Source organism: Nicotiana tomentosiformis, chromosome 2 (assembly GCF_000390325.3).
Source record: "Nicotiana tomentosiformis chromosome 2, ASM39032v3, whole genome shotgun sequence".
Taxonomy (NCBI): Eukaryota; Viridiplantae; Streptophyta; class Magnoliopsida; order Solanales; family Solanaceae; genus Nicotiana; species Nicotiana tomentosiformis.
The window spans coordinates 18,326,131-18,351,528 of record NC_090813.1 but is presented as its reverse complement, the minus strand read 5'-3'; the positions used below and the strand labels follow the sequence as shown (position 1 = coordinate 18,351,528).

Here is a 25,398-nt window from a genome sequence, read left to right as displayed (position 1 = left end):
AAGTAGCCTTGCCTCCCAAATCTTGAAATTTATTACTTCTGCCGTCACAGATTTATAACAAAAAGAGCAACTTCGTCAACATAAGTTGTTTCATCCAATCAAACTCTCTTCTTATTCATTTTTCTAGGGCTTTTTACCGAAGAGAGTAGCCCTTCCTAAATTTCTCGACGGCTAGGGACAGACCAGGCCAAATATGGAGTTTGGGTATAGTTTTCAAGCAGTAACACTGCACCTAGACATCATCATGCACAGTGCTACAGAAGATACATAGTTAAATATATACAGCTCAGAAGCTCACATGTAACGAATTTCAACAGTGAGCATAAGGATCAGAACCACAGTTGTCGCAACTCATAAAAATCATACTATGAGAACTCTGCTCCAGAGAAAGCACCAAATACGAATATGCATTAAAATAGTACCACTTCAAAATAAATAAAAAATATTGCACCACGTTACTTCTCACTACTCCCAGCCAATGCCAGTTCATCATTGCATAGAGTTCCAGCAGTCATTGTTCATGCCCAGTCATAGAGTACGCCAACAACAACAAACCCAGTATAATCCCACATGTGAGGTCTGGGGAGGGTAGTGTGTACGCAGACCTTACCCATAACTGGAGAGGTAGAGAGGCTTTTTCTGATAGACCCTCGGCTCAAGAAAAGATGGCAAGGAAGAAAAGGGAAGAAGAAGAGGAAAGGGGGAAGAAAGAAAGAAAGAAGAGGGAGACAAAAGACAACAAGGAAAAAGGGGAGAAAAAGTAGCATCAAATAGTAACAACCAGGGAGCAACAATTTCCAATAAAAGGGGAGAAAAAGTAGCATTAAATAGTAACAATCAAGGAGCAACAATTTCCAGTAGCAATTTTCAAAAAACAATGGACGTGGTAGCTAAGTACCAGATATACTAACAAACTAGAAGAAATTATCTTTCAACCAACAACAAGATCATAGAGTACGCCAATTGTAAGAAATTGTTAACGGAACATATTTCGGAATGTTTAATCTACGAATGTCCCCTCTGTTGTGAAGATAATGATTGCGTTAACCTGTTACCAAAACCACCATCAAGATTCTAGGGATAATCCGGTGAGATTTCCCAAAATAAAAATCTGATGATAGTTGAACTGATGGATCCCAATAGAAGCTGGACCATTTTAGGTCAGCAACATTGTGAAACTCAGCCAGGATTCATATACCAGACACCAATTTGTTAGGGACTGAGGCGTAGTTGTTAACTATGTGAAGCTCAGAACGCTGCACCTGGCACAAACATGCGTGATTCAGCTAGAAAAGGAACAAATCAACCCAGAGGTGAAAGAGATTTCTAAGTATTGGTCATAGTAGCCATGAGCTTCTCGTCCAATCTGTAGAAATGGAAATGCGCGTCATTCAGATTATCATGTTCTTCATTTCAAGCCTGGAGCAACCTTCCAGGAGAGAGTTTCTGCTGCTCCTTCCACATAACTTAACTCGAAGGATTGCAGCAATAACATCAACTCCAGCCGATCAAACATCATTGGACTAAATCACTGAATTATGGAACCTGAAAAGGTCAGCCAGATCCTTATACCACACTAGATCATGGTATTCAGTTGTGATAATCTAATGTAAACAACATGATAAGAAAATACTGATAAATGATGCATCTTTTTCAATAATCAGCCTATCCTTGTTTACTTTTCCCCTCTAGACATGGAGCTTCTTTTTGTCTTAACTGATAGGTTGGAATTTTGTAGTATACGTATCCCTCCTTATTGATGTGCCGTAGAAATGCGGCACTTTCTATACTAATTTCATAGACTTTAGCTTACCTTTTAAAGTATTTTGAGTCATTTCTTATGTAATTTTGCAGGAAACCGGACTTGAAGAGCCAAGAACATGAAAAAGATGTCAAAAACCATGAAGAAAGCAGATTTGCAACAGCATAAGTGATGTGCGAGCCGCATTTCTATCGCAGAAGCAACCAGCCCAGCCCAGTTTTAAGAGTCAGATATGCGATCGCATAACCATTGTGCGGACCGCAGAATTGCCGCACAAATGCAAGAGAAATTCCCAGTAATCCAAAGTGACGATTATGCGGACCGCGAAATCAGTTTGCGGACAGCATAACTGATATGCGATAGAAATTTGGAAGTGCTGAAGATAAGATCTGCGGCGTTGCAACGATTTTGTGGACCGCGGATCACTTCCGCAGTCCATTCTGCGATCTTATACTAACCTGAAGGGCTATTTTTTTCACATTTTGTCCGCGACTTTTGGGCCATTATAAATAGAATAACTAGGTTTTTGTGGGACATCTTGTCTGAAAAAGGTCCTACATTGAGAGCATTGAATACACCACTTATTTTGGAGCTTTTTGGATAGATTCCAAGACTTTGTCTTCATTGTAAGCTTTTATGACTTTCTTTAATGCTTTGATCTTGTATCTTAGTATGAGTAGCTAGATTTAAATACTAAGGTTGTGGACCCTAAGTGGGTGTAATGTTAATGAGTGTTTACCATTGAATATATATATATATATATATATAATGGGTAGTTGATTTTATTTCATTTCTTATGCTTCATTTATGGTTAATGGTTGCAAACATTAACTAGTGCCAATTTACTTTATCTTTCACTTGAAAAAGTGATTTAGGGTTTGGTAGAATTGAATAGCAAGAACTCAAGGTTTTAAACCTTGTTTAATAGAATTGCTTAGGAATAAGTAGGTTCTACTTGGCATAAATTGATTGCTCTTAATTGAAACTCATTTATATTTGGAAAAATCATAAAGAGGAAATACTACCTAACTATTGGGAAATATTGGATAGTCATTTAGGAACCATTTGTATATCAAATGACCTCCCATTAGAAATATATCATATTAACACCGATAACATTACATTCCATAGAAGGGGACACAACCTTGGTTTCTCAATCCAATTAATCAATTCTCTTAACAATTCACAACTACCAAATTCTTTCCAAACTAATGGAGCAGAATTACGGCTTTAGTCAAGTGACACACTATTCAAAGTAACCTTTTCACACCAACCTACTCCCTGTGGGATTCGACCCCAACCTAGTTGGGTTATTATATTTGACATCGACCGCCTTACACCATTTATATAGGTGTAATTTGAGCGAATCACTTATGCTTGAATTTTTTGCACCCACTAGTATGCAACTTCCACCCATTGTGATTACTCAACTGCAGGGAATGAAGAAAGTTCAAAATGATCGTTTCTGAGGGGAAAAAAGAATTCAAGGTTTTTAAACCCTATGCTGCACGGACTGTCCAAATGTTGCCGCACCAGTGTCGGATCCTTAAAAAATGCACTACTTTTGGAGGATCTGACACACACCCGGTGACATTTTCGGAGAGTCTGAGCAACATAGGTTAAACCACAGTAACAGAGTTGAAGACTTAAAGAATTTTCTTGATCTATGCCTTCATGATGAATGCGGAAGTAAGCTTGGGAAAACCAGAATTACAATAATCCCTTTCTGGATCTATGCCCTCATGGCGAATGTGGAAGCCAAGTCGATATCTACATTACTCCTAGTGCCCGGTTCAAAGAAATTACATCTTCTCAAATTCGAGCGGAGTACAGGAAGAAGACCTTCAGAGTAGTGTAGGTTATGTTAGAGAAGAAAAAATAACAAAACCGTCGAGGTTCACCCTGAAACAAAGTAGTAAAGGAAGAGAAACTTCTCTTTATGAATCACAATAGAGGGATTAAAATGGAAGTTCCATGACCAAGAGAACAGAAAGGAACCGAAATCTCGCTTGAAGAAATAAGATGACAAACTTGAGTTCCGATGATTCGGTGGTTCATCACTTGGGGAGGGTGGTTGATGGATTAGAGGGATGCAGGAGATTCGGGCAATCAGAATAGAGTGATTCCCGACAAGATTGTTCGCCAGAGAAGATGCCACACAACTGCATGTGGTATCAACAACGATTGAATATGGTGAAACTTTATAGTTTACTCCGCAGCCGCAGATGGTGGATTTCTCAAAATAGGGGACATGGTAGGAAATCTTCTTTATGTGCTAGATGAGGCTAGATAATGCTGCCAGTGAAAGAATGATGAGACATAACTTAGTTTTGCCGGAACGATATTTCGTTGATTTTTCTTTTTTCGGGAATAAAAATAAAATTAAGAGAAGGGATTCGAAAAACCCCCAGAGAAGAATATAAAGAGGTGTTTCGGGAATGATTCGGCTTGATTATTCCCTCAAGTTATTGGGCTTTAAATAGTGATGTACCCATGTTCTAAAGTAGGAAGGAAAATAAAGAATGTATAATTACAAGCTAAGAATCATCCTAATTGATCCATACCTAAGTTGCTCCGACATGGCAGTTTAGGTGTCGTATCCGTGTCGACACGACACTAGTATGGGTGTGGGTATGGGATCCGTACCGGATCTGGTCAAATAATTTTGGGTACTTTGACCACGACGGACAGAAAAGTTCGAGACGAGATACAATTTGATTACCGAAATCAGAACTAAAACTAGGGTAAATTTGAAGAAAATAGCATATCTTATCTAGGAAATCAATCTTTTACTTACCTACAACTTGAGAATAAAAAGGAAATTCACACTTTACAAGCTATACATAAAGTATTCCACAAAATTTCTCATAAATTAGAGAGATTTTTATTTTTTTTAATTATTTTTAGCCGGATCCCCGCACCCGTATCCGTACTAGGATCCGTATCCCCGAATCTTAAAATTTACATCTTGAAAGATCCGACCTCTAGATCCGCACCAGTGTCGGACACCCGCACCCGTGTCCGAGCAACTTAGATCCATACAGGTTCTAACTGATAATGAATCTCCCTAATCGATATTACCGTTTACAATACCTGAAGGGAGTAAGTGAAGTATCAACACCATATTGTGGATGCCAGGATAGCGGAAATAGTGTGAAAATTTGGTCAATCAGCAAGTTACAAGGATACACTAGAGAAGGAATAGAAAAAAAATAACCCGAAGCATTAGTGAAATCTAGTGGTGGAGGTGGGATCCGAGAGAAATGCATTACTATAAGCTCCTACATTTTCCTTCTAAGAAAGTTCAGGCAAAGAAGCTTATAGCTGAGAAGTAAACAGAGGGAAACCGGATATCCAATAAGGTATTGCACGAATGGTACTAGCATGCAATGAGCTGATGAGGCGTTTCTCATCACATTAAATGAAAATTAACAGAAGAGCACCTGATATACAAGGGAAGGAGGGAAAAGAATTTATGTTCTTCACGTGAATTTTTTGTTCCCTGCTCCAGATATCTAATAAGGTATTGCACGAATGGTACTAGCATGCAATGAGCTGATGAGGCGTTTCTCATCACATTAAATGAAAATTAACAGAAGAGCACCTGATATACAGGGGAAGGAGGGAAAAGAATTTATGTTCTTCACGTGAATTTTTTGTTCCCTGCTCCAGATATCATGACATTGAAGCAGGAACTTTGCCAAGACCTTTTCAACATGACAAATACCAATCATGGATAGGGATGAGCTGAAGAAAGGGGTTCACAGCATCAAACCTCGGTGTCCAGTGCATTCCGAAAAATGTGCAAGTCTAAAAGGCTCCAAACATTTTCAGTGATCCCATGAGACAGAGCATGATAAGCTTGTTTAGCAGCTTCTTGACGTGCTTCCAGAAGTTTTGCATCAGTAAGAAGGTTGCTGAGAGCTTCAACAAGAATGTGGCCAGAAACCTGACAGCGCAAAGAAGTCTGACAAGGATCTCAAAGAGATAAGATAAAAATCAAATGCAAAGTAAACCACAATAAACACTTCAACATGATATTGTCTATGACTCTATGTGTTAATCTTCCAAACCCCCCCCCCCCCCTACAAACCATAGGTTCATCAGCGCCAATTTATATAAAATCTGCAGTTGGATTCTCTTTTTAGTAAATATTTTGCTGTTGCAAATAAAAAGCTACAGTATATATTTACATATCTCACAAAATTCATATGGAGTACTTTACTTCAATGTATTGTACTATGTAATAAATTCAGAATTTCAGCAAAAGACAATAAACCTAGATTCTTGAAGCTTTTGTCAATCAATGGAGGCTATTGACTTAAAGGTTGTTAATTATAAGAAGTCTTGCTAGTTTTAGTTTCTTAATTCATTTTTTATTATTAAATAATTTATTGAATTCTTGCATTCCCATATTCATAGACACAGATTTTTTTTTTTATAAGTATAAATAGGATTTCTGCAACCATGCTCTTTCCCACTTCTCATTAATGGTTATATACTGTGTTGACTCTTCCATTTCTCCAACAGGTTGGTCAAGCCACTTTCTTCAATTTAGTGTTTGACAAGAAGCCTACAAATGTTGACCTTGAAATTTGACTACATAGGTCTTGCACCATTTCAACCACCCCCTTCTTAAAATATTCCTGCCATCCTTCCCTTCCAATGCAAACCATGAATACAGTCCTGTAGAACTCTTGAGCAAATCAACTGAGTTATACTTGTAAAAGAAAAAAGGAACACAAATCAACTGAATTATATAGATCACAGTAAGCTTCCAGACCTGTAATACTGACAAAGGATTCAACTGTTGCATCTGTATTGCCATACAAGAGAAATGACCAATATAAGGACCTGACAATTAGGCCAAAATAAAGAACCGATATAAATATACATTATGCACAGGATGAGAATCAAACTTGGAATTCTACTACAAAATTAACCAGGCATTCCAACGATCAAAAGCTCTATTTAAAAGAAGGGAACCAAATTGACCAGTCAAAACAGCACAGCCTGCTGCAGCGGCTTCTGAAATATTATGACCAGCTGAACCAGGTAGAAATGAACCTCCAATCACGGCTATTGGTGTTAGTCTGTAGAACTTTTTCAATTCACCTACAGAGCAGAATGATAAGAAAATCAGTGACTTTGTTTCATTTAAATTTCTGCATTAACAAGCAAAAAAAGTATTTCATCAATTAAACACTGTAGCTAATCCTCTTTTTTATGAAGTTAAGACTGCACCTAATCTTCTAGCTTATGTGGACAAACATATAATATAAGGATAGATATAATGTGGATTGTGGTATGAGGGGATAGATTTTCTCTCTTTATTATTTTGTTTGGGGTTAGATTTTCGACCTGCTCCTCATATGCAAGCTAGCTCTACTCTGTAAACTAAACACAAGGAAAATTTGTGAGACTCGGAAATTGGAACTTTTAGCTATTTGTACCTTGTTGAAGTATGTGGATCCATGTCATATAGAAGTTTAAACAGGTGGCAAGAGACAAGATCATTAATCGGTGAATACAACACACCCAATAGTTATATTAGACGCATTTTTACCCACAACTTGAAAAAAGCTTATTAACAAGTAACAAAATCCAAAACTGATTCTGATTTCTAATGTAGTTATTACCCAGTTTGTTAGAGATCCTACTAAAGAATTCATAGAAAAAGCATGATGGAGACCATTCAACTACTTCACCTACAGAAAACAATAATGTCACTAACTTTTTGAATGGAAATGCGGATGGCTAAAACAAGTAGATCTAAAAAGAAAATCTCTTAGTCAGCTAGCTTAAAGAATATCATAAAGCAAAAAGAAGTCAACCTAATGTATCAACCACATATATGTTTGTTCCTGGCAGGAGCTTATCGTGACGAGACCTTAATGCCACCCTTACTCCCTCTTTCTCTAGTTCCTGCATAAGTTGAAGAAGACTATCATAATCTAGCCTTGATAGAGCAATTAATATACAAGTTCCATATTCTAAGATAAAGGCCGATAACAGTGGCGGAGGCAGGACTTTCGATAAGGGGGTTCAAAAAAGAAAAAAGTTAAATTTAAAAGCGACTATGGCCAGTGGGAATTGAACTAGTGACCTCACAAAGGTTTTGAACCCCCTTTGACCACCGAGCAATGCTTTTGGGCTGTGGTCAGGGGGATTCAAAATATAATATGAGGTACAAAACAAATTTTGCATTCGGCGAACCCCCTTCCGCCCCCCTGAATTCTCCCCTGGTCGATAAAGGTCTCTTTGACATCCAATCATGTGAACATGAGGACATTTTTAATGGCAAGAACGTGGTGCATGGTCATGGTTAATAACTTAATGATGCAGTCAAGTCAAGTTTAAAGTTCAGGAGAGAAATACTAGAGCAATTTGAAGAGGACATAGATGGATCATCAATACAAATAAAAACATTTATAATAGGCTAATGCACAGTAATCATACCAAATCAATTAGTTCTCCATGATGAGGATGCCGAGGAACAATGATGGTAATGATATCCGGATGTATTTGCTTTAGTGCTTTGTGTACATCCAACATGACTGCATATCAATTTTGCCATAATTTCGTTCAGCAGCACAAAGTAACTTACAGTCATATTCAAGGTCGCTAAACCATGAAGTAGACTCAATTCACTTCTTTTCTGCTCCATCCAAAGAGCAGAAATTTACTCTTCTCAGATTGGGAAAAACTCCCTTCCCTTTCCCTTTCCCTTTTCAATAAGACAACCACTTGATAACCGTAAAAGAGAACATCCTCACATGTATCTTTTTAGAGAAGTGATAGAGAAGTAGAACAGAATTCTCTTCCTTTTTTTATAGATAAGTTAGAAGCAGAACAACATTCTTAAGTTAGATTCAAGAAGAAACAGAGAGCAGATCACCTTAAACTTTGTTAGCTGAAGCGGGAAATCAAGGTCAATCTGAACCACTAGGAATTTTTTACTTCAGCCGTAAATGCATGACAACAGACTTGGCACAGAAACAATCAACTGGGTAGGTATCGATACCCATACAAACATCTGAGTTCCTGGCCCCCAATCAAAATAAACCATCTACCAGCAATCATTTTTCTTCCAATCACTAATGCTCCGTGAGTTTTCTCTTTACTCAGTCATAGACTCATGAAGTCATGAGTGATGAGTTTGAGGGCCCAGCCCCCGTGCCTAGTTCCTCTACCTCCACCTTTCACCACTTAACCTATCCAAAACACCTTAGAGAAAATTGAAGGTAAGGGACTAAACCACAACATATTTTGTTCACACACGTGCCTACATGAACTCAATCTCAGACTACTACCATGGTATAACAGCATAGGATAATGGGGCTTTAAGACTCTCTCATCCAACTCCCTTTGCCTCAAGATTCTTTGTGTTCCTTCATCTTGTCTTTAATACAGGGAAATATTATACATCAAGAAATTTACCTTTTTCTTCACCCTTATGAATGGAAGATGCCATCCAAACCTTTCTGTTCATAAGCTGTACCTGCAACTCTTCCAGAGCTCTCTGATCCCCCTCAGCAGTCTCAATGTTTCCTACAGCTAAATCAGGAAAAAAAGGAAGTGAGAAGTAGGGTACAACGCCTGCTCTCTGGTAAGCAGCGGTAGATGTGACAAATATTCTTGAACCTGAAAAAGAAAGAAGCCATACGTGTATTCCTAAGCCACTAAGAAGAAACAAATAATCACAGTAAACTAAAGGATATACAAAAAAAGAGTATTATTATGAAGTGCTAGTAGCTCCAATGTACATGCAAGACAATAAGATCAGGTATTTTTAGTTTTGGCCATACCATACTTTAGGTCGCCACAAAAATTTATGATGAATGGTGGACACTGCAGCAGTTGAAAACGAATTGCCTGTGTAGTGCTCTGCGTAGAAATATAAATGCAGAAGCTTAAAGGTAAGATTATGCCTTTAAAAGATGATCACAAACACGTCAACGAAAAAACACGAGACGTACCAGTGGAAGAATCAGCAAGAATTTAGAGAGCATCAATGATGTCAGAGGAATAATAAACGATTGAGACCAACTGTCATAAGATTTTGCAGACATTCGAGCATTAAGCAATGCAAGTGCAATCTGAGTAGCATAACGGGAGTGTAAAAGTAGAGAAAGACATATTATACCAATATACAAGTGAGTAGAATGTGAAATACAAAAAAGAAAAAAAGAAGAACAAAATTAATTGATGCTAACCCGCTAAACTAGGTGTCTGAACAATAAAATAGGTTAAATGATATAGTCCTCTCATGAAAAAATAAAATAAATTTCCATTACATCAGTTACCTCATAACAGAAAAATATAAAGATGATAAAACACAAGCCTTAGCCAAGATACTAGAAACTAAAATAGCATATCTCTAAGTTCAGCAGCATTCATAGAATAAGATGTATTTACCCTTTTCTTTGCGGCACCTATAATGAGGTTTGGCCAGAGCTCACTTTCAATTAAAATGATTGCATTTGGGTTCCAATAACAAAGGAAAGCATCAATGGCAGCTGGAGTGTCAATGGGAGAAAACTGGTACATTTGTGTAAAAAAAAAAAAAAAAAAGAGACATGTCAGAGGCACTCCTTCTACCTTCTAGCCTTGGTAAGAAAGACACATAAATTGTAATTGATAGTCTGCTACTATAAGTGCTTCAGTCTTGTCCATGGAACTAGGCATCTCAAGAGTAAGATTCAGAAGAAACACGTGTACAGAAAAAGAAATGCCAGAACATCATAAGAATGTTGCAAACGAACAGGGTCATTCTTCCAGTGTGGCTCAGAAGAAAGGGGAAGGGTGAAAAAAATCACAGCAATGGAAAAGATCCTAGGGTCCACAAAAAATGATAATTTAATTGTGGAGGGGAAAAAAATAACATGAGGGGAGGAAGAAGAGATTGTGGTTTACACACCATGATAATTGATTCTTTAAAAAACAATTACGCTTGCAAATGTTCAAAAATTTGGAACAGCAGTGCCTTGTCAGACAACTCAACTTAGTGATGTCAAGAAATCAAGCATAATACAGTCTTAAGGAAACAGCATAACAAATACCTGATAAATGACATTATTTGGAAGCTGGTGCTTTATCACCTCACTGTAAGAAAGCAAAGAATCAGATACTACTTAATATTGTATTTTTCAGCAGAACAGAAAGTAGAAAACATTGTGTGTGCTGACACTGCAATTTTACACAAAGCTGGTTTTTTATTACCTTACAGTAGGAAAGCAAAAAGTAGATTAGACATACTGACTTTTCTCTTCAATGGAAAATGAAAAAAGAGGTGGAAGAATGTCTCTCATTCTGATGATGCAGTTTCTTACAAGTTAAAAGTTAAAACTATAGGAAGTGAGTAAATTCCCTACACTAGTAGTACGTAAAAAGACCTTGAATTTATTTATCATGGAAATATTGAAACACAACGGAACTCGAGAAATTCCTTTTCTCCTTTGAACCCTAGACTCCTTATATTGTCTCTGTAGATCACATCTTCTGTTCAGCAATAACTATAGTGATCAAAGAAGATACAGAATGAATTCACATCTACAAACTCTTCCAGCAATGAATGAAAAACAAGTTAAAACAGGTTATGACTTATGATACACCTCTTAGCTGTTCTATTGTGCAACACCTGACTCCCCGTAATAGCTTCACCTCCTGACTCTTGTCCAAACTTTTATATCAAGTACTTCTACATTTTCAAATATTTTTGGTTTCAGGTGCATGCTTTCATATATTTTCTTTTCAATACAATATATATAAGTCATCATGATAATACATGAGCTTTTTTTATTCTCTAGAATAAAGACCGATAGCATTCAAAACGGTATTGAATCAAAAGCACTCATCTCGTGTAATGTGCACCACAATTAAAATCAACCCCATATATTTAAATGCTTAAAAAGAAACAAATACAAGACCCTAAAGAAGATGTTCATCCCCCACATTGCTTGGTCTTTCTATCCATAAGAGTTTTCTAATCTTGGGTCAGCAAAAAACATAAACTTTTGACATCAATCCAGAGATTTTTAATGTTTATTTTTCTCGATATTTTTTCCTAAGATTCTCGGGACACACATATTCCGTACAGGGCTATTACCGCAGGTATACAACTTGCATAAATCAAAGAATTTAACCTCCCTAAACCTCCCCAAATCACAGGACCATCCTTTTCATATATCTCCATTTTATTTAGGAAAAAAAAAACTAAACGAACATTACATCCCTAAATTATAGAAAATCATTGTCAGGTGAAAAGACTAACAAAACCACTTTTCTATTAGTGCAAGATGTTGCAAGAAATTTGATAGGAAATAACAAAGCAACAAACTGCAATGATCAAAATAAAAATAAAAAATAAAATAACATTTGAACTTGGAATTCAAATTAGAGACTCACAATGCTGATGTGGTGGTAGTCGTCATTAAGACAGTTACATCAGGCCTCCTCTCTATGCAGCATTTAATCACTGGAATTGCACACATTCCTTCACCTAATTCCACATTATAACAAACAATAATAACAGTTTTAAATTAGGGAGTAAAAAAGAAAAAGGAAAAGAAGCATCAACAATTACAAATGAACCAAAGAATTGAGCAGAGTAGCTGGAAAAATGAAAAGAGATAAAAAAAAATCGGCCACCATACTTCACAATAGACACGGATACATATTTTATTAATTACAAGTACATACACAATGGCGGAAAAAATTAGTGCCTATATAAAACGATTTATGTTATATACACTAACAGTGTAATGAATTTTTTACACCATTAGAGTAATTTAATATGTTATAGCAGGTTTCTGATCATTTATTCTAGGTCACAAATCAATGTTGTTAAATGAAGTTAACTGCAATTACTGTTAGTCCCGCCAATATTGCTGTATTTGTAAATAATAATTCTGTAAAATATAAGTTATCGTAATGAAACAGTAATTAATTCGAGCCCACTGAATTCACAGTGTTTCCTTAAGGAATTTAATCCCCTCCTAGTACCCAAGGTTATGGATTATTTCCTCCCATGATAGAACGAATCACACACTGGTGTAGCGGTACTTCAAACCCCAGTGTTTCAGCAAACACAAAGTTCGGTAGCAAATTACACTTACAGTTGCTTTGTTTGAAGTTAAAATAATGCAGAACAAAGGAGTAGAAACTCATAAAATCGTATGGAAATGCTGAGAGGAAGGAATGCAATGTATAGCCAAAGTTGAGCGTTTTCAGTGGTTGGTGTTGTTGTGTCTTTCTTCAACAGCTGCTGCACATATTTATAGCAGTCAGCTTTGAAGATGAACGACCCTCCACCCTCCATGGTGGAGCATGCACTAGCTTGTTTGTGGAGCAAGCACTTGACTATGGTGGGAACTGGGAAGAGCATTAGGCGGCTGCTATTGCAGCTGGTGGTCAATACACGGATTGGAACATATCCGTTACAAATGCGGATAATCTTACGTTAAATATTTACTATTAACAAATAAATTTGGTCCAAAAAATTAATCAATCAATCGATCATTTGACCAAATCCGAAGCCGAAGCCGAAGCCGTAGCCGTAGCCGAAGCCGAGCCGAGCGAGCGACGGCGGCGCGAGGCTTGCTTTCTTCTTAACTCTTTAAGAGCTACAAGAAGAGCAATTATATATATACCCACCAAAAATCTTTTCCTCTTCCAATATGGGACAATGTCTCATTGTCAAGGGGGGGAACCTTAAAATTTTACTCAAAAAAAATTTCATTTTCCCTCCATTTCCCATTCACCCTCATTTTAAGACTATTTCATCTTAAATAACAAAAACCTCAACAATCCCCACATGAATGGGGAATGGCTATATCACGGAAGTATGCATGGAAAAACTGTGTGATTTGCAAGCAAGGATTAATCGCATCTGGATAAGTAGGTTTCCTTTGAACTTTCCGTAGTGAACTTATGTCGGATATACTCGGTCAATCGGTAGATTTGATATCTTTGAACCATCGAACTTTGGTGTATACCTAGACAACCATAAGTCACACAACCGACCCTTAACCGTCTTTGGCTCTCATTGTTGTGTTCGTTTCAGCCATGAACACCGCCTGGTTTCATAAGTGCGTAGAGAACTGGCCTTACAAAGTTCTCCTTGAAGCGGCTAACACTTCACACTTACATAGGTGATTCCTAAACGTGTCATCCTGTAGATACACTATTTGATATACCCTGTATCAAATTTAGAAATCATTAAAAAGCCTTAGTGCTTTATCCTTGGTACTGAACATTGTCTCATCACGAGAACGGACTAAAATTTTATTTGACAATGTTGAACCGTCATTAATGACTTTGTTTGATCTCCTTGAACCTAGATCTTGGGATCTCCAGTCTTCTAGGTAGAGTTACCGCCATAATGACTTGTTCTCGGCCATAGCCCCATTCCCCTTGATGATTTCTCAACTACCTCTCTAGTTAGGCCTTTTGTAAGTGGATCCGACACATTATCACTTGACTTTACATAGTCAATCGTGATAATTCCTCTAGAGAGTAATTGCCTAACGGTTTTATGTCTTCGTCGTATATGACGAGATTTACCGTTATACATAACGCTCCCAGCCCTTCCAATTGCCGCTTGACTATCACAATGTATGCATATTGGTGCCAACGGTTTGGGCCAAAATGGAATGTCTTCCAAGAAATTCCGGAGCCATTCAGCTTCTTCACCGGCTTTATCTAAGGCTATGAATTCAGCCTCCATTGTAGAGCGGGCAATACATGTTTGTTTGGACGACTTCCAAGATACCGCTCCTCCACCAATAGTGAATACATATCCACTCGTGGACTTAGAATCAGTTGAACCGGTGATCCAATTTGCATCACAGTATCCCTCAATCACCGCAGGGAAATTACTGTAGTGCAATTCAAAGTTCTGGGTATGTTCTAAATATCCCAAAACTCGTTTCATTGCCATCCAATGAGATTGGCCTGGATTGCTCGTATATCGACTCAGTTTACTTATAGCACAAGCTATATCTGGTCGTGTACAATTCATGATATACATTAAGCATCCCAACACACGAGCATAATCCAATTGTGATATGCTTTGGCCTTTATTCTTTGCTAATGCAAGATTCACGTCAATTGGAGTCTTTGCAACTTTAAAGCTCAAGTGCTTGAATTTTTCAAGTACTGTCTTAATATAATGAGATTGTGACAATGCCAGACCTTGAGGAGTCTTATGGATCTTAATTCCCAGAATTAAATCAGCAACTCCCAAGTCTTTCATATCAAATTTGCTATTGAGCATACGCTTAGTAGCATTTATGTTGGCAATGTCATTACTCATTATCAGCATATCATCCACATATAGGCAAACAATGACTATGTGATTTGGAACATTTTTAATGTACACACATTTATCACATTCATTTATCTTAAAACCATTTGACAACATTGTTTGGTCAAATTTCGCATGCCATTGTTTGGGTGCTTGTTTTAGTCCGTAAAGAGACTTAACAAGTCTACATACCTTCTTTTCTTTACCTGGAACCACAAACCCTTCAGGTTGTTCCATGTAAATTTCTTCCTCCAACTCTCCATTTAAGAAGGCCGTCTTAACATCCATTTGATGAATTTCAAGACCATACACTGCAGCTAATGCTACTAACATCCGTATGGACGTAATTCTTGTAACTGGAGAGTATGTATCAAAGTAGTCTAGACCTTCTCGTTGTCTATACCCTTTGACTACGAGTCTTGCCTTGAATTTATCAATAGTGCCATCATCTTTGATTTTTCTCTTAAAAATCCATTTAGAACCCAAAGGTTTATTTCCAGGAGGAAGATCAACCAATTCTCATGTATGGTTGTTCAATATGGATTCTATTTCACTATTGACTGCCTCTTTCCAAAACAATGATTCGGAAGAAGTCATAGCTTCTTTAAATGTTTGAGGCTCATTCTCCAATAAGAAAGTCACAAAATCTGGTCCAAATGAAGTAGACGTTCTTTGACGTTTACTACGTCTTGGATCCTCCTGATTACATATACTTTCTTTTGTTTCTTCCCGAGGTCGTTTAGATCCTTCACCAAACGACTCACATTCCTTTTTATACGGATATATATTTTCAAAGAACTCAGCATTATCTGATTCTATAACCGTATTATTATGAATGTCGGGATTTTCTGATTTATGAACCAGAAATCGATATGCTTTACTATTTGTCGCATATCCTATGAAAACACAATCAACGGTTTTCGGTCCTATCTTTACCCTTTTGGGTTTAGGAACTTGCACTTTTGCCAAACACCCCCACACTTTAAAATAATTCAAGTTGGGCTTCCTTCCTTTCCATTTTTCATATGGAATGGATTGTGTTTTGCTATGGGGCACTCGATTTAATATTCGATTAGCCGTAAGAATGGCTTCCCCCCACAAGTTCTGTGGCAAACCAGAACTTATCAACAACGCATTCATCATCTCCTTTAATGTGCGATTCTTTCTTTCCGCAATCCCATTAGATTGGGGCGTGTAAGGGGCTGTTGTTTGATGAATAATTCCATATTCTAAACATATTTCTTCAAAAGGAGATTCATATTCACCACCCTTATCACTTCTTATCATTTTTACTTTCTTGTTAAGTTGCGTTTCAACTTCATTTTTGTATTGCATGAATGCGTCTATTGCTTCATCTTTACTATTCAGTAAGTAAACATAGCAATATCGAGTACCATCGTCAATAAAAGTTATGAAATACTTCTTTCCACTGCGAGATGGTATTGACTTCATGTCACAAATATCTGTGTGAATTAAGTCTAAAGGATTTGAATTCCTTTCAACTGACTTATAAGGATGTTTAACATACTTAGATTCCACACATGTTTGACATTTTAATTTTTCGCATTCAAACTTAGGCAGTACTTCCAAGTTAATCATTTTCCGCAAGGTTTTATAATTGACATGACCCAAACGTACATGCCATAAATTATTTGACTCAAGTAAGTAAGAAGAAGCTGAAATATTATTATTGTTTTCCACAACCATTACATTTAGATTGAAAAGGCCCTCGGTGAGGTAACCTTTTCCTACAAATATTTCATTCTTACTTATGACAACCTTGTTGGACACAAAAACGCACTTAAAACCGTGCTTAACAAGAAGTCCAGTAGAGACTAAATTCTTTCTCATTTCGGGAACATGAAGGACATTGTTCAAAGTCATGACCTTGCCAGAAGTCATTTTCAGAAATATCTTCCCATATCCTTCAACTTTTGCTGTTGAAGCATTTCCCATATAAACTGTCTCTCCGGGTCCAGCAGGAGCATAAGTAGCAAAAGCTTCTCTAACTGCACAAACATGGCGAGTGGCTCCTGAATCAAACCACCACAATTTAGGATTTCCCACCAAGTTACATTCAGAAAGCATGGCACACAAGTTATCAACATCATCATGCTTTACTACCATGTTTGCTTGACCCCTTTTCTTGTCTTTCTTCGGAGCACGACACTCCGTAGATTTGTGTCCGATTTTCCCACAGTTGTAGTAGTTTCCACTGAACCGCTTCTTGCTTGGGTTGTATTTCGGACCAGAAGCCTTCTTCCTCTTTTTGTTATCTTCAACAATATTTGCTCTCATTATTGTTGAATTTCCACGGCCTCTCCTTTCAGCAGCTTTATTGTCCTCTTCGATTCTCAACCGAACAATGAGATCTTCAAGGGACATTTCCTTTCGTTTGTGTTTCAAATAATTTTTGAAGTCCTTCCACAACGGAGGCAACTTCTCAATCATTGCTGCTACTTGGAATGCTTCATTGATGACAAGACCTTCAGCAAGTAGATCATGAATAATCACTTGCAATTCCTGGACTTGGGTAATAACAGACTTGCTATCTACCATTTTGTAGTCCAAAAATTTTGCGGCAACGAATTTCTTCATCCCGGCATCTTCAGTTTTATATTTCTTTTCAAGCGCATTCCACAATTCTTTTGACGTCTCCACGCCACTATATACATTATACAGATTATCATCCAGTCCGCTAAGAATATAATTCTTGCATAAAAAATCAGAATGCTTCCACGCTTCAATCACGATAAAGCGTTCATTCTCTGAAGTTTTATCTGGCAGATCAGGAACATCTTCCTTGATGAACTTCTGTAGACATAACGTAGTTAAGTAGAAGAACATCTTCTGCTGCCAGCGCTTGAAATCAATCCCGGAAAATTTTTCGGGTTTTTCTGCCGGTGCCAACGCCGGTGTTCGGCTTGTCGATGCATTGGCAGTCACCGTCGGAACAGCTTGGTTTTCGCTTTCAGTCGTCATTTTTTCTGTAAAAGAATGACACAAACAAACGTTTAATAAACGTTTTCAAACTGGAGTAAAAATCACGTAGATTTTAATCTCCAACAAAACGCCACGAAGGCTTTACTCTCCAAAACGGGAGTACACAAAACCACAAAGGTTTTAGTTTGCAGAATAATAAGAATAACACAAATACAGAAATAAATATTAAAATTTCTTAAGATTGTTAGTCCCGCCAATATTGACGTATTTGTAAATAATAATTCTGTAAAATATAAGTTATCGTAATGAAACAGTAATTAATTCGAGCCCCCCTCCTAGTACCCAAGGTTATGGATTATTTCCTCCTAGGATAGAACGAATCACACACTGGTGTAGCGGTACTTCAAACCCCAGTGTTTCAGCAAACACAAAGTTCGGTAGCAAATCACACTTACAGTTGTTTTGTTTGAAGTTAAAACAATGCAGAACAAAGGAGTAGAAACTCAGAAAATCGTATGGAAATGCTGAGAGGAAGGAGTGCAATGTATAGCCAAAGTTGAGCGTTTTCAGTGGTTGGTGATGTTGTGTCTTTCTTCAACAGCTGCTGCACATATTTATAGCAGTCAGCTTTGAAGATGAACGACCCTCCACCCTCCATGGTGTAGCATGCACTAGTTTGTTTGTGGAGCAGGCACTTGGCCATGGTGGGAACTGGGAAGAGCATTAGGCGGCTGCTATTGCAGCTGGTGGTCAATACACGGATTGGAACATATCCGTTACAAATGCGAATAATCTTACGTTAATATTTACTATTAACAAATAAATTTGATCCAAAAAATTAATCAATCAATCGATCATTTGACCAAATCCGAATCCGAAGCCGTAGCCGAGCAAGCGACGACGGCGGCGGCGCGAGACTTGCTTTCTTCTTAACTCTTTAAGAGCTACAAGAAGAGCAATTATATATATACCCACCAAAAATCTTTTCCGGGGAAACCTTAAAATTTTACTCAAAAAAATTTTATTTTCCCTCCATTTTCCCATTCATCCTCATTTTAAGACTATTTCATCTTAAATAACAAAAACCTCAACAATTACTTGAAGCAATCACTTTTCAAATGACCTGATTGTGTAAATACAGTCGATGCATAGAACTTAAACTCTATATAAAAACACACACGCGCGAAATGTATGAATCTGTATATGTGTATGCATATGCATCTATACATACACACTAATTCTTCTTATATATAAATTGGAGTTAGAATCAGTGTAGTAAAAATGAAAGGATAAGGAGAATGACCAAGAGAGACAGCGTGGAACCAGAGGAGAGGGCCAGGGGGGCGAGGGAAAGAGGGGAATCCGAGACGCTCGCGCCAGCGGAGAGGATGTTCGAGGCCTCGGAATTTGCGCCACCGCAGGTGAAGGTGAATCAGCGGCGATAGGCCATAAGTTAGGGCTCTGTAAATCTTGTATACCAATTCACCTCTCTCCCTCCTCATTTTCCCCGATAATTCTGAGCAGTGTTATACTGTTGAGCTGTGAACAATGGAGTCCGCGTCCCAAATGGATTGCAAAATGAGCTAAACTCTAGTAATGGGTTCCTCTTTTCGCTTTTGTCTATTTCACTGTAGGCCACATCTTGTAACGGCTTTATATGCTTTTTTTTCCTTTCCTTTATTGTTTTTTTTTCCAAATATTTGCACCATCAATAATTGAGAATTTACCCTATATTTGTGTCACATTTTGACATATACCCTATTTTTAAAATTTATTAATTTGATAGCCAGATGACAAAAAATCCGTAATAATATGATAATTACACCCCTGACAAAAGATATAAAACATGCATAACGCATTAATCGCGTGATCTGAAACCTCATTCGTGAAAAAAGATCTCAGCAGCTTTATCAAAAAACCAGATTCATCTTCAAAATCACACTTACATGAAATTGTTTCACCTAGAAGCTAACATGTTGAAGCTAAAACTTCATGCTAATATAGCATGAAGTTGTTTCACATTTAAGCTAAAACTTCATGTTAATGCATGAAGTTATTTATCATGCAGTCTACAGCTTTGTCATGAGTTTTATCCGAAACTTCAGTCTAAATATGCTGAAGTTATTTAGTTCATTTGCTAAAATTTCAGACTAAACATGCTTAAGTTTTTTAGTTCATTTGCTAAAACTTCAGACTAAACATGTTTAAATTTTTGTTTTGCAATATGTAATTTTTTAATGAATTTTTGCTAATGCATGCTGAAGTTATTTAGTTCATTTGCTAAAAATTCAGACTAAACATGCTTAAGTTTTTTAGTTCATTTGCTAAAATTTCAAACTAAACATGCTTAACTTTTTATCTTACAGTATGTAGTTTTCTAATGAGTTTTTGCTAATGGATGCAGAAGTTATTTAGTTCATTTGCTAAAATTTCATACCAAAATATGCTGAAGTTTTGTCATGCAGTCTACAGTTTTGTCATTAGTTTTATCCGAAACTTCAGTCTAAACAAGCTGAAGTTTTTTAGTTCATTTGTTAAAACTTCAGACTAAACATGCTTAAGTTTTTGTCTTGCAGTATGCAATTTTCTTATTAGTTTTTTCTAATGCATGCTAAAATTATTTAGTTCATTTGCTAAAATTTCAGCATTTTACCAAAAATGCTGAAGTTTTGCCCTGCAGTCTATAATTTTGTCAACAGTCTTTTATTAAAGAAGGGCAAAATCGTCTTTTTAAAATACTTTTAACAAAAAAAATGGGTACGGATGCAAACGAAAAAATAAAACGGGTATAAGTTAAAAAAGGGGCGACCAAATAGTGCGCCCCATGCAATTTTTACTGAATAATTTTAGACACCTCCCTCCAATTTAGATCCTGTTTGACCTAACTGTCAAAAACTACTTATTTTAAAAAGTAATTTTGTTCAAAAATATTTTTCGAAAAAAGTACTTTTTAGAGATTAGCATTTTATATTTGGCCAATTCGTTTGAGAAGTACTTGTTGCGATATTTGATATGCGAGTTGTGTTTGACCAATCTTTCCAAAAAGTACTTTTGAGTATCAAATTAAGATAAAGGACAATAAAGATTAGCTTACATTAGCATTATTTAAAAAAGAGAAATCTTAAAATATATATTATGAAAAAATTTAATTACTTTTTATTTTTATGTAATTATATTAAATTATAAAACATAAAGTAATATATATTAAGATTTTAATCAATATAAATATAAGTATATAAAAGCAATAATATTAGTAAGAACGCATGTTCTTACAAGTTACCTTCTATAAAAAAATATTATCAACTCTTGAGAAAAACAAACCGGGTAGTATTGCATTATGTGAGCCCGAAACCTAATTGTGGTTTGTTTGGACCTTAGCGACCATAATAGGTAAAAAAAAAAAAAGAAGAAAAGACTGAGCACTATTTTATATAGAGCGCGGTGAATAACCGCGCTATATTTGAACTTAAAATGGGCGGGAAGGTATAACGCGCATATATATCGCGCTATAGTATAGCGCGGTTATTCACCACACTATACTTATATAAAAAAGTGTGCCTTCTCCTTCATTCCCCACAGACGCGACCCCACTTTCCCATTTTTTATTCCAACATCCCCCCCCCCCCAATTTTTAACGAAAAAAGCTCGGTTGGAACCCACCGGTCCCACAAAAAATGTAGATTCTCGGCATTGTAGCAAGCTAACATCGTATCTTAGGCGTTATCGCGTAGTGAGTTGCTCGTTTCGGCTCCAAATCGAGGTATTCCGACTTATTTTTTGTTAAAACTCATGTATAAAAAATACCTATTAGTTATTTTTTACTGTGTTCTATGTTATTCCGTGATTGTTTTGTGATTTAATTAATTTGTTATTTTTCATCCGGATTATATTATTAGTGTGCTAAAAAAATTAGTAAAATAGAGAAATTGTTATTTTATGAATAATTAATGTTTTTAGTTGTTATAAAAAATGGTAATTGGTTATTTTCTACTATGGTATATGTATTTTCGTGATTGTTTTGTGATTAAATTAATTTATTATTTTTTATCCAGATTAGATTGATTATGTGCTAAAAGATTAGTAAAATAGATAAATTGTTACTTTAGGAATAATTAATCTTATTTAGATGTTATTGTTGTACATATATAATATGTGATTTTAATATTGTTTAGTTCCCTGTAGTATTATGTTATGCCCGTAATTTTAATGTAGTGTCCGTAATTGTAATGTAGTGCCCTTTAGTGTAGTAAAATATAGTGCCCTTTTGCGTAGTATCTTTGTAATTATTGAAATTAATCATTTAATTATCTGTTAGCCCCAAAAATATATGAAAAAAGATGACAGTTCAAACACAAACTCTCTCGAATTCTAGTCAATAAATGTAAGAAAATAACATTAAAAAATAATAATATTTGTCAAACTAAGTATTTTTATATGAATATTTAATAATTAAAGCATGTATAGTTATGAAAATTAATTATTTAATTCTATTATACTCAAAAATAAGTGAGTAAAAAAACAAACATATAAAATAAAAAACAAACATATAAAATACTAAACAAACATATAAAATAATAAACTAACATATAAAATAATAAAGTAACATATAAAATAATAAACTAACATATAAAATGATAAACCAACATATAAAATAGTAAATTAACATATAAAATTTTAATATAGAAAAGGTATCAACCTAAGTAACAATATAGTAAAAATATTGAATAAATTTTAATATTAAAGATATTGCAATATATTTAAAGATGTTAAGCAATTAAGAAGAAAAATACTTTAATTAATATTGTTCAATTTACAGTCATCATCATGGAGGTTCTGTCTGTGCATCCCGGACCTGCATCGCTAGAGCTACTGTTGCTACAGGCCGACCATAAGTCTTCATACATATGGGATGGACAGTGTTTGTCCCAGACATTTCGCACCAGACGTATAGACGATATGTGGTAGTTCATTAGGGCCCACCCACTCCATCCCCGTATAGTTAGACGCCTTCAGGATACAGGTTTCTACAGGATCATAGAGATCGGCCGGTTGCAGTTCGACTGGGCGTTGATCACAACCATGATAGAGCGGTGGCGATCGGAGACGCACACATTTCATCTACCCATCGGCGAGGCGACCATCACGCTTGAGGACGCGGAGGTTTTTTTCGGGCTGCTGGTTGATGGGTTACATGTAGCTTACCCACATGCTTTCAGAGACTATAGGGGATTGCATTACCTGCATATCTTGCAACGGCTCACCGGATTCTAGCCAGCGGAGGAGACGACATTGAGTGGAGCCACTCGTTTGCAGCTGACGCCCGTCCGGCAGCAACTAGAGGCGATAAATGCGGAGATTACGGATGATTCACCGTCGGAGGTTATCGATCGGCATACGAGATTGGTGCTGCTGCTGATGTTTGGTGGTGTACTGTTCCCGAACACTTCGAAAAACCTAGTTAGCTTGAGATTTCTACATCATCTTGAGCGGCTAGATGATTTATCTGGTTACAACTGGGCTACAGTTATTCTAGGTTACCTGTATAGGCAGATGTGTCAGGCGTCTATGGGCACCCAGAGAGACGTTGCCGGATTTTTACCGTTGTTGCAGGTGAAAACATAGTCAATTCATTTCATGATTAAAACATACATAGGGTGAGAATACCTTAAATTTTACGTCCACAATCTATATTAGGTTTAGGCATGGGAGCGGTTCCTTCAGTTTCAGCCACCTCTACCACCCATCACTCCGGATGCACCACTTCCACCATTTCTTCCTTTAGCTTGGAGGTGTGTTGATAAGCGAGGTTACGGACGTGAGGTCGAGGCTCGACATGATCTCCCCTATTACAGGGATTTGTTGGATTTGCTTGAAGGCACGCAGGTACATGTATTCTTAAGTGTACTTGGCCTGGCTTTATATGTGTTGCGTTTACTCACGATTTATGTGTTTGATTAATAGTTCTTATGGAGGCCATACATCGACGCACTCTTAGCTGGTTTGCCCGATTATTTCTCCCCGCGACCGAGCTATGTGGAGCTCTTCTGTCCCACTGATATGCCTCGATATTGTCGAGCATCATGCCACCGAGCGAGTCCTTTTCCAGTTTGGTCGACCGCTACTTGTACATATTCTGACCGCTTGGCTTAGGACACATTACCAACAGGATGATCGTTCCAGGGTTGACCAGAAATACTTGGACTGGCTAGAGGCCCAGATTAAGTTTTGGAACCAGAGGTATAGCCTGATTCCTCCACACCCTGCACCTGAGCGTAAAAATGGCGAGCATGAGTATATAGGCTGGTATCGCATCGTTACCCGACTTCATGTCGGGAATCCCGTTCATCGCGCTGGTGGTCGGTACATTCCATACACTGGGAGGCATGAGGCACTGGTATGTTATTTATTATACTTACTTATAACATTAAATTATTATTCCGTAATTAATATTTGACATGTTATGCAGGCTATTGGATTACATAAGTTCTACTAGTTAGGACTGCAGATGCTGCAACATACCGTTGAGGGAGCGATAACTTTGCACGAGTATGGCCGCCAGGTTACAGATCTGGTTGCCCAGACATTGAGGCATGTCCGAGATGATGAGCGATTAGGATACGAGACTGCTTATGTGCCGCCAGAGGAGTACCATCACGGGCCACCAGTGGAGCCTGAATATGGTAGATGTGGCAGGCGTATCGAGAGAGGAAGGGGTGTCCTAAGAGGTTGTGGTGGTCGGCGAGGAGGGGGTCCCCCGCAAGGTGGCGTTGAGGCACCCATGGAGAATATTAGAGATGATCAGTCATGTGACCACCCCTGAGCCACACGATGCTCCTCATGATATGCTGTCATTCAGCCTGCAGTTGTCTCCAGGGACTTCGCAGTTGACCCTGTCAGCTCTATTGTTGATCGCGGGCACTACCATTACGCAGCATGAGTGGGATCAGTATTTTCTTGATCGACCATGGCCATCGATGGTTGCTGAGGATCGTCCGATACGAGAGGTGAATAGTGGGCGACGACTGAGTTACGGCTCATCATCGGGGACTACTGAGGATGTTTCACATACTTCATCTACTCCAGTGCACCCCGATGTTCTGACATAGCAGTGTGTCGCTACTCAAGCGCATGTTTGTTTGTATTACTATTATTTCTATTTGTTTTTTGTTACACCGTGTGCGTTTCAAGGTGACATAATGAATATGATACTTGTTAATCATGATTTAAATGAGTTTAAAGTCATGATATGACTATATATGACGTTTGGATATAATATATAAAGTTTGGGAAAAATCAGATTTAAGTTGCGGAAAAAGAACCGACTAAGGATTTTCCTTGTAACATAGCTCTTTGAGAAATAAATTTATTATATTATATGAGGTATTTT

The 25,398-nt window shown here is 37.2% G+C and overlaps 1 protein-coding gene and 1 long non-coding RNA gene across 8 annotated transcripts; one reads left to right on the top strand and one right to left on the bottom strand.

Annotated features, from left to right (window-relative positions):
- The first annotated feature begins 234 nt into the window (after nt 1–234).
- On the top strand, nt 235–1,340 carry LOC138906390 (uncharacterized). Its single transcript, XR_011413717.1, has 2 exons — nt 235–527; nt 947–1,340. It is a non-coding gene; the product is annotated as an uncharacterized lncRNA (long non-coding RNA).
- On the bottom strand, nt 795–19,643 carry LOC104117818 (probable 3-deoxy-D-manno-octulosonic acid transferase, mitochondrial). 7 transcript variants are annotated; one of them, XR_011413716.1, is made up of 13 exons: nt 19,315–19,643; nt 12,170–12,263; nt 10,825–10,867; nt 10,181–10,303; nt 9,742–9,861; nt 9,571–9,649; nt 9,203–9,319; nt 8,222–8,319; nt 7,597–7,687; nt 6,758–6,877; nt 6,546–6,616; nt 5,367–5,729; nt 795–1,545 (listed from the first exon to the last, which is right to left on the bottom strand). XR_011413716.1 is itself a non-coding variant. In XM_009628936.4 (13 exons), exons 1-13 carry the CDS (start codon nt 19,511–19,513, stop codon nt 1,537–1,539), a joined length of 1,356 nt encoding a protein of 451 aa, XP_009627231.1. In that variant the 5' UTR covers nt 19,514–19,643; the 3' UTR covers nt 795–1,536. The 7 variants fall into 7 exon arrangements, 6 of the variants coding, with proteins under 6 accessions (XP_009627231.1, XP_009627232.1, XP_009627229.1 ...); XM_009628936.4 differs by having other exon boundaries at nt 5,538–5,729; XM_009628937.4 differs by having other exon boundaries at nt 5,538–5,711; nt 19,315–19,642.
- Between the last annotated feature and the right edge of the window lie 5,755 nt (nt 19,644–25,398).